Here is a 9711-nt window from a genome sequence, read left to right on the forward strand (position 1 = left end):
GACCGAAGGTGGCCTTCGGTTGGAGCATACGTTGTCCTAGCAGCAAAACACGATCAGCTGTCGTATGACTTGTTTTTGTCGTCAAAATTAAAGTTCAAACAAAGTAAGCGTTGTCGAGCAACGGTTTTGAACTCCAGGCTCGATGTCGAGTGGGGACATCGGAGCCTGAAGGAGAGAGAGAGTACATCGTACTACATTAGCACGAGACAAAAGATAATTTGTGAGCGCCGCGTAGTGGTAAAATTTGGCACGTCTTCCGCTTCGCGGAGACACGCGCGGCTCTCGCCCCAGTCGTCTTACGACGATCAAGCTTGACGCAGTCAGTGCGACCGTTCGTCAAGCGCATCTCAGCTCGCCAGTTTCCAGATTTCAAGTAGTTTGGTTACCAGACACTTGAAATCTCACTAGCTCTCAAAAGCTGAACCTCTGTCGCCGACAGACTAGGAAGCTATGCTCGATTCGTACGTATAATACGTACGAAAGAGCACCTGGTTTGTTTTAGGAGACAATTGATCGAGATTTGCACTCTTGGAATCGGGGCCTGCCCTGATTCTCTGAGTCTCGTTTCGTCTCGGAGCAACAAAGGCCGCTGCCTGTTGGATCCCTGAGAGACGGGTTACAACAGAGAGAGATAACGTACGTGCCTATCACTTCTGCGTTACTCGTGCTCTGCCACCCCGTTTAGAAGCAACCCCCGTGTGACGAATAGAAGCACACGGTAAGGTGAACGGAGTCGCGGAGCCTCTGGCCGTCCTCAGCCTCCAGGACCAGCAATTCGCTGGTTATAGCGTGTCCCTCCGCTCACGAATCCCTAAGTTACTTGGATTCGTACGGAACGAACCTTTCCAAAAGGTGCAAGGCGAAGAGGAGAGGTCCCGCCTCCTCACAAGCCACTCGTTCATCGACTTCTTCTTCTGGCGCGAAGAAGAGTCGATAATACAGTCCACTGCATTACCTTTGCGTTACTGGGAAGGTTTTGCTATCCCCTCCAAATAGGCTCGCGAGCGCAGCCTGGAGTTGGGAATCTTTGGTATAGCCAGACTTACACTCTTGCTTACCGCCGCGGTTCCGCCGCTATCTCTTTTTCAGACGCCAACGTCGCTAAGAGGAGCGCCGGCGTCACCACCAGCCACAGCCAGGGCCATCCGATCCACCGACGAGGACCGGAGCCAGCACCCAGCCCCCAGAAACGTTAAATAAACGTCGCTCAAGAGCCCTTCTAAGGGCCGATAAAATATAAAACTTGTGTTTTCGTTTCTTTCGAATTCCCTTCATCTCACCTCATCCGGACCTCCGTTGGATCCCTGATTTTAAGCGATTCCAACATAAGGTCCTTCGAGCCGGATTGAAAGGTTGAGAAAGGGTGAAAGAAACGTTCACTTCAGGTTAACCTTCGAGCAGTGTTTACCTCTCTAAGTATATAACCATGTCGAACCCCACAAAGGAGCAGTTGACTCTTCCTGCCCCGGAGGTAGAGATGGAGGATATTCAGTCACGAATTCGGGGAATGACCCGACTCGTGACTAATCTGAAGAAAAAGGGGCGAAATAATTACACCATTTCTCTCCTCAAGCAGAAGTTAGAGTATGTGACGGACGTTTGGAGGGACATCCAAGAGCGAGTTAAACAGCTCAAAAAGGAAGTCCCTGACAGCAAACGGAAGGTCATACCCTTCTTCAGCGAGAGTACGATGGATGATGCAGAAGATGCGTTCCATGAAGCTCAGAATTTCCTGATGACGGAATTGGACAGCCTCATCCAGGAAAAGGGCTGGATTCGGTAACCCCGGGAATACCGCGCGTGCCGGAGCAACCGGCCAGCCTAGTACGCTTGAGCTTCCCAAGCAGAATTTACCGAGATTTAGCGGAGATCCGCGAAAGTGGTGTCACTTTGCGGATCTGTTTACCGCAAGTATAATAAAAGATCAACGGTTATCAGATGCACAACGTTTGCAATATCTGAACGGCTGCTTGGAAGGAGAGGCACTCGCATCGATTGCCACGCTTGAAATTGCGGATCGTAATTTCAAGCCAGCGTGGGATACCCTGACCGAACAATTCGGGAACCCACGTCGTATGGTGCTTCAGCTACTCGCAACATTCACGAAGCTGAAGCCGATCAGGACGGGCGACATAGAAAGCCTGCAACAGGTCACCGTCGGCTGGAAACAAACGCTCGCCGCGCTCCAGAAGCTGGGGCGCAAGGTAGAGCATTACAGCGACGTGTTGGTCATCCTGATCAAATCTAAGTTGGACCAATCCCTAGAATGGGAGTGGGAGGGCACGCAAAAGCTCAATGCAGAAATCCCCTCATTTAATGAGATGTTGGATTTTCTCAGGGAGCAAGAGCACAGGCTGCACGTGCTGATCAACCCGCTACAGAAACAAGCGGTTGACCCCAAGGCAAAACCTCGCATACGGCAACATAACGCCGTAGTCGAAAGTTCTCCCAGTCCAACCTTGGAGTGTACATTCTGCGGACTGACGCACGGAATTACAACGTGCAAAAAGTTCAAGCTACTCACGCCTGAATTGCGCTTCCATTATATTAAAGCGAATCAGTTGTGTATAAACTGCCTCGCTTCGACTCACACAGTCGCGCGCTGCCCTAAGAACGCAGCGTGTACAAAGTGCAGTAAGAAGCATCACACTATTCTGCACTTTGACGCACCACAAGTCGGCACAGGCAATCGTCGATCGACGAAAAAGCCACAGCAGGGCCAGCGGGAAGCGGGACGGAGTAACGTTCCCGCACGCGAGCCCGCGAATGTAAACACGAAATCTCGTGCTTCTACATCAAGCGCCGACGTGACGTCGCACTGTAGTGCGACGGAGAGCGGAACACCAGCTGTGTTTCTGGCAACGGCAAATGTGCGAGTCATAGGAAAGGGAGGCACGACGCGCATCGCGCGTGCACTCATAGACCAGGGCTCGGAAGCCTCCTTCATTTCCGCGAACCTCGCAAATGACTTGCGACTCGCGAGAAGGAAAACCCCAGCCACGGTTACGGGCTTGGGGGGCGGAAAAGCCCAGGATATAAAATATAGCGTGGATATCGAGTTCGGTTCGACACGTTGCACTGAGGAGGCGTTCCGCACCAGTGCATACGTGGTGCCTCGAATCACCTCGTATGCCCCGCCGTCGGTTCACGTGCCGGAATACACCGCGTTACGTGAACTGACACTCGCGGATCCTGACCCCGCTTCAAACCGCCCAATAGAGGTGCTGATCGGAGCTGGGACATATGCGAGCATCATTCGACCAGGGCTTCGGCGATTCGGTAAGCGAGGGCCGATCGCGCAGGAAACAGCTTTAGGCTGGATACTGTCAGGCCCGGTCGACGCAGCCACCTCTTCCCCAAACTCCGTGAGGACGCTGCATTGCACCGTCCTCGAATCGCTCGATAAAGCGATACGAAGGTTCTGGGAGATAGAGGAGATTCCCTCGAAATTGTTGAATACCAAGGCAGAGGACGAATGCGAAGAATACTTCGCAAAAACCGTCGCGCGAGACGCGACGGGACGATTCATCGTTCGGTTGCCCTTCAACCACGAAAACCCGGACGAGCTGTTGGGAGAATCTCTTCCAATAGCTCTCTCCGCGTTGACGAGGTTAAGGGAAAAACTGGACCTGGATCCAACCCTCATGAAGGAATACAGTGAGTTTCTCACTGAATATGAGTCGTTGAGTCATATGACTCGCCTAGAGTTCCTCGACAAAACACGACTCTACATTCCACATAGAGCGGTTGTTCGAACGGAAAGCGCTACGACGAAGCTGCGCGTCGTGTTTAACGCTTCCAGTAAAACAGCGGGCGGACGCTCGCTGAACGACATCCTCCACGTAGGACCGAAGTTACAGAACGATATCACCGCAGTATTAACGCGGTGGCGTCTGTATCAATACGTGCTAGTAGCAGATATCGAGAAAATGTTTCGACAAATTCTCGTAGCTGCAGAGGATCGTCGATTCCAATGCATCGTGTGGCGCACGCCAGAAACCGAACGAAATATAGCGTTCGAGTTAAAAACCGTGACCTACGGTACGGCGTGTGCCCCATATTTATCGATGCGAACGCTTCTCGAGCTGAAAAAATAGGACGGCGACCGCTTCCCGCTCGCCGCTCCTATCCTCGAGAAGGACGTCTATGTTGACGACGAAAAACCGTTCTATTTATTTTGTATTTTATGCTTCGGGCGTTGACTTCTAAGGCCCTAACTAATCAATCTGTTGGAGCAACGCCCTAGGGTGAAGCCTAGGTTGCTCGGAAAGTTGAAATGACCATAAGTTTCATACTGGTTGCAATTATTCGTTTTATACGATGGAAAAACTGTTGTATTTATATTGTATTTTATGCTTCTGGCGTTGACTTCTAAGGCCCTAATTATTCGATTTGGTGGAGCAATGCCTCAGAGTTAAGTCTAGGATGCCCGAAACGCCGAAATGATCATTACTTTCACGCTTGTTGCAATCATTCCTGTTATACGATGAAAAGACTGTTGTATTTTTATTGTATTGTATGCTTCAGGCGTGGACTTCTGAGGCCGTAGCTATTCGATGTGGTGGAAGAACGCCATACAGTGAAGCCTAGGTTGCCCGGAACGTAGAAATGACCACTACTTTCACAGTGTTTGCAATTATTCATTTAATACTATGGAAATGCTGTTGTATTTATATGGTATTTCATGCTTCGGGCGTTGACTTCTTAGGCCCTAACATTTCGATCTGGTGGAGCAACGCCCGACAGTGAAGGCTAGGTTGCCCGGAACGTAGATATGACCATAACCTTCACACAGTTTGCAATTATTCGTTTTATGCGGTGTAAAGGCTGTTGTATTTATATTGTATTTTATGCTTCTGGCGTTGACTTCTTAAGCCGTAACTATTCGATCTGGTGGAGCAACGCCCTGGAGTGAAACCTGGGTTGCCCGGAACGTAGAAATGACCACTACTATCACACTGGTTGCAAATTATTCCTGCTATACGATGGAAAAACTGCTGTATTTTTATTGCATTTTATGCTTCTGGCGTTCACTTCTTCGGCCCAAACTATTCGATCTGGTGGAACAGCGGCCTAGGGTGAAGACTAGGTTGCCCGGAACGTAGAAATGACCATAACTTTCATACTGGTTGCAATTATTTGTTTTATACGATGGAAAAGCTGTTGTATTTATATCGTATTTTATTCTTCTGGCGTTGACTTCTTAGGCCCTAACTATTCCATCTGCTGGAACAACGCCCTAGAGTGAAGCCTAGGTTGCCCGGAACGTAGATATGACCATAACCTTCACACAGGTTGCAATTATTCGTTTTATACGGTGTAAAGGCTGCTGTATTTATTTTGTATTTTATTCTTCTGGTGTTGACTTCTTAAGCCCTAACTATTCGATCTGGTGGAACAACGCCATAGAGTGAAGCCTAGGTTGCCCGAACGTAGAAATGACCATTACTTTCACACTGTTTGCAATTATTCCTTTTATACGATGGAAAAGCTGTTGTATTTATATCGTATTTTGTGCTTCTGGCGTTGACTTCTAAGGACCTATCTATTCGATCTGGTGGAGCAACGCCCTAGAGTGAAGCCTAGGTTGCTCGGAATGTAGAAATGACCATAACTTCCACACTGATTGCAAGTATTCGTTTTATACGATTGAAAAAAGTTGCATCTTCATCGTATTTTATGCTTCTGGCGTTGACTTCTTAGGCCGTAACTATTCGATCTGGTGGAGCAACGCCCTGGAGTGAAACCTGGGTTGCCCGGAACGTAGAAATGACCACTACTATCACACTGGTTGCAAATTATTCCTGCTATACGATGGAAAAACTGTTGTATTTTTATTGCATTTTATGCCTCTGGCGTTCACTTCTTCGGCCCTAACTTTTCGATCTGGTGGAACAACGGCCTAGGGTGAAGACTAGGTTGCCCGACACGTAGAAATGACCATAACTTTCATACTGGTTGCAATTATTTGTTTTATACGATGGAAAAGCTGTTGTATTTATATCGTATTTTATGCTTCTGGCGTTGACTTCTTAGGCCCTAACTATTCCATCTGCTGGAACAACGCCCTAGAGTGAAGCCTAGGTTGCCCGGAACGTATATATGACCATAACCTTCACACAGATTGCAATTATTCGTTTTATACGGTGTAAAGGCTATTGTATTTATTTCATATTTTAATCTTCTGGTGTTGACTTCTTAGGCCCTAACTATTCGATCTGGTGGAACAACGCCGTAAAGTGAAGCCTAGGTTGCCCGGAACGTAGAAATGACCATTACTTTCACACTGTTTGCAATTATTCGTTTTATACGATGGAAAAACTGTTGTATTTTTATTGCATTTTATGCGTCTGGCGTTCACTTCTTAGGCCCTAACTATTGGATCTGGTGGAACAACGCCCTATGGTCAAGCCTAGGTTGCGCGGAACGTAGAAATGACCATAGCTTTTACACTCGTAGAAATTATTCGTTTTATACAATGGAAAAACCGTTCTATTTATTTTGTATTTTATGCTTCGGGCGTTGACTTCTAAGGCCCTAACTATTCAATCTGTTGGAGCAAAGCCCTAGGGTGAAGCCTAGGTTGCTCGGAAAGTAGAAATGACCATAAGTTTCATACTGGTTGCAATTATTCGTTTTATACGATGGAAAAACTGTTTTATTTATATTGTATTTTATGCTTCTGGCGTTGACTTCTCCGGCCCTAATTATTCGATGTGGTGGAACAACGCCGTAGAGTGAAGCCTAGGTTGCCCGAACGTAGAAATGACCATTACTTTCACACTGTTTGCAATTATTCATTTTATACTATGGAACAGCTGTTGTATTTATTTTGTATTTTATGCTTCTGGCGTTGACTTGTCAGGCCCTAATTATTCGATCTGGTGGAGCAATGCCTCAGAATTAAGTCTAGGATGCCCGAAACGCCGAAATGATCATTACTTTCACGCTTGTTGCAATTATTCCTGTTATACGATGAAAGGACTGTTGTATTTTTATTGTATTTTATGCTCCAGGCGTGGACTTCTGAGGCCGTAGCTATTCGATGTGGTGGAAGAACGCCATACAGTGAAGCCTAGGTTGCCCGGAACGTAGAAATGACCACTACTTTCACACTGTTTGCAATTATTCATTTAATACGATGGAAATGCTGTTGTATTTATATCGTATTTTATGCTTCGGGCGTAGACTTCTTAGGCCCTAACATTTCGATCTGGTGGAGCAACGCCCGACAGTGAAGCCTAGGTTGCCCGGAACGTAGATATGACCATAACCTTCACACTGGTTGCAATTATTCGTTTTATACGGTATAAAGACTGTTGTATTTATTTTGTATTTTATTCTTCTGGTGTTGACTTCTTAGGCCCTATCTATTCGATCTGGTTTAACAACGCCATAGAGTGAAGCCTAGGTTGCCCGGAACGTAGAAATGACCATTACTTTCAAACTGGTAGCAATTATTCTTTTTATACAATGGAAAAACTGTTCTATTTATTTTCTATTTAATGCTTCGGGCGGTGACTTCTAAGGTCCTAACTATTCGATCTGGTGGAGCAACGCCCTAGAGTGAAGCCTAGGTTGCTCGGAATGTAGAAATGACCATAAGTTGCATACTGGTTGCAATTATTCGTTTTATACGATGGAAAAACTGTTGCATCTTATCGTATTTTATGCTTCTGGCGTTGACTTCTTAGGCCGTAACTATCCGATCTGGTGGAGCAACGCCCTGGAGTTAAACCTGGGTTGCCCGGAACGTAGAAATGACCACTACTATCACACTGGTTGCAAATTATTCCTGCTATACGATGGAAAAGCTGTTGTATTTTTATTGCATTTTATGCGTCTGGCGTTCACTTCTTAGACCCTAACTATTCGATCTGGTGGAACAACGCCCTAGGGTGTAGCCTAGGTTGCCCGGAACGTAGAAATGACCATAGCGTTTACACTCGTAGCAATTATTCGTTTTATTCAATGGAAAAACCGTTCTATTTATTTTGTATTTTATGCTTCGGGCGTTGACTTCTAAGGCCCTAACTATTCAATCTGTTGGAGCAAAGCCCTAGGGTGTAGCCTGGGTTGCTCGGAAAGTAGAAATGACCATAAGTTTCATACTGGTTGCAATTATTCGTTTTATACGATAGAAAAGCTGTTGTATTTATATTGTATTTTATGCTTCTGGCGTTGACTTCTCAGGCCCTAGTTATTCGATCTGGTGGAGCAATGCCTCAGAGTTAAGTCTAGGATGCCCGAAACGCCGAAATGATCATTACTTTCACGCTTGTTGCAATCATTCCTGTTATACGATGAAAAGACTGTTGTATTTTTATTGTATTGTATGCTTCAGGCGTGGACTTCTGAGGCCGTAGCTATTCCATGTGGTGGAAGAACGCCATACAGTGAAGCCTAGGTTGCCCGGAACGTAGAAATGACCACTACTTTCACAGTGTTTGCAATTATTCATTTAATACTATGGAAATGCTGTTGTATTTATATGGTATTTCATGCTTCGGGCGTTGACTTCTTAGGCCCTAACATTTCGATCTGGTGGAGCAACGCCCGACAGTGAAGGCTAGGTTGCCCGGAACGTAGATATGACCATAACCTTCACACAGTTTGCAATTATTCGTTTTATGCGGTGTAACGGCTGTTGTATTTATATTGTATTTTATGCTTCTGGCGTTGACTTCTTAGGCCCTAACTATTCCATCTGCTGGAACAACGCCCTAGAGTGAAGCCTAGGTTGCCCGGAACGTAGATATGACCATAACCTTCACACAGGTTGCAATTATTCGTTTTATACGGTGTAAAGGCTGCTGTATTTATTTTGTATTTTATTCTTCTGGTGTTGACTTCTTAAGCCCTAACTATTCGATCTGGTGGAACAACGCCATAGAGTGAAGCCTAGGTTGCCCGAACGTAGAAATGACCATTACTTTCACACTGTTTGCAATTATTCCTTTTATACGATGGAAAAGCTGTTGTATTTATATCGTATTTTGTGCTTCTGGCGTTGACTTCTAAGGACCTATCTATTCGATCTGGTGGAGCAACGCCCTAGAGTGAAGCCTAGGTTGCTCGGAATGTAGAAATGACCATAACTTCCACACTGATTGCAATTATTCGTTTTATACGATTGAAAAAAAGTTGCATCTTCATCGTATTTTATGCTTCTGGCGTTGACTTCTTAGGCCGTAACTATTCGATCTGGTGGAGCAACGCCCTGGAGTGAAACCTGGGTTGCCCGGAACGTAGAAATGACCACTACTATCACACTGGTTGCAAATTATTCCTGCTATACGATGGAAAAACTGTTGTATTTTTATTGCATTTTATGCTTCTGGCGTTCACTTCTTCGGCCCTAACTTTTCGATCTGGTGGAACAACGGCCTAGGGTGAAGACTAGGTTGCCCGACACGTAGAAATGACCATAACTTTCATACTGGTTGCAATTATTTGTTTTATACGATGGAAAAGCTGTTGTATTTATATCGTATTTTATGCTTCTGGCGTTGACTTCTTAGGCCCTAACTATTCCATCTGCTGGAACAACGCCCTAGAGTGAAGCCTAGGTTGCCCGGAACGTATATATGACCATAACCTTCACACAGATTGCAATTATTCGTTTTATACGGTGTAAAGGCTATTGTATTTATTTCATATTTTAATCTTCTGGTGTTGACTTCTTAGGCCCTAACTATTCGATCTGGTGGA

The 9711-nt window shown here is 45.9% G+C and overlaps 1 protein-coding gene across 1 annotated transcript; it reads left to right on the forward strand.

Annotated features, from left to right (window-relative positions):
• Positions 1-1426: 1426 nt before the first annotated feature.
• On the forward strand, positions 1427-4097 carry LOC143186577 (uncharacterized). Its single transcript, XM_076390261.1, has 2 exons — positions 1427-1685; positions 1753-4097. The coding sequence occupies exons 1-2, from the start codon at positions 1427-1429 to the stop codon at positions 4095-4097; spliced, it is 2604 nt and encodes an 867-aa protein (XP_076246376.1).
• Positions 4098-9711: the final 5614 nt, after the last annotated feature.

Source organism: Calliopsis andreniformis, unplaced genomic scaffold, assembly GCF_051401765.1.
Source record: "Calliopsis andreniformis isolate RMS-2024a unplaced genomic scaffold, iyCalAndr_principal scaffold0007, whole genome shotgun sequence".
Lineage (NCBI taxonomy): Eukaryota > Metazoa > Arthropoda > Insecta > Hymenoptera > Andrenidae > Calliopsis > Calliopsis andreniformis.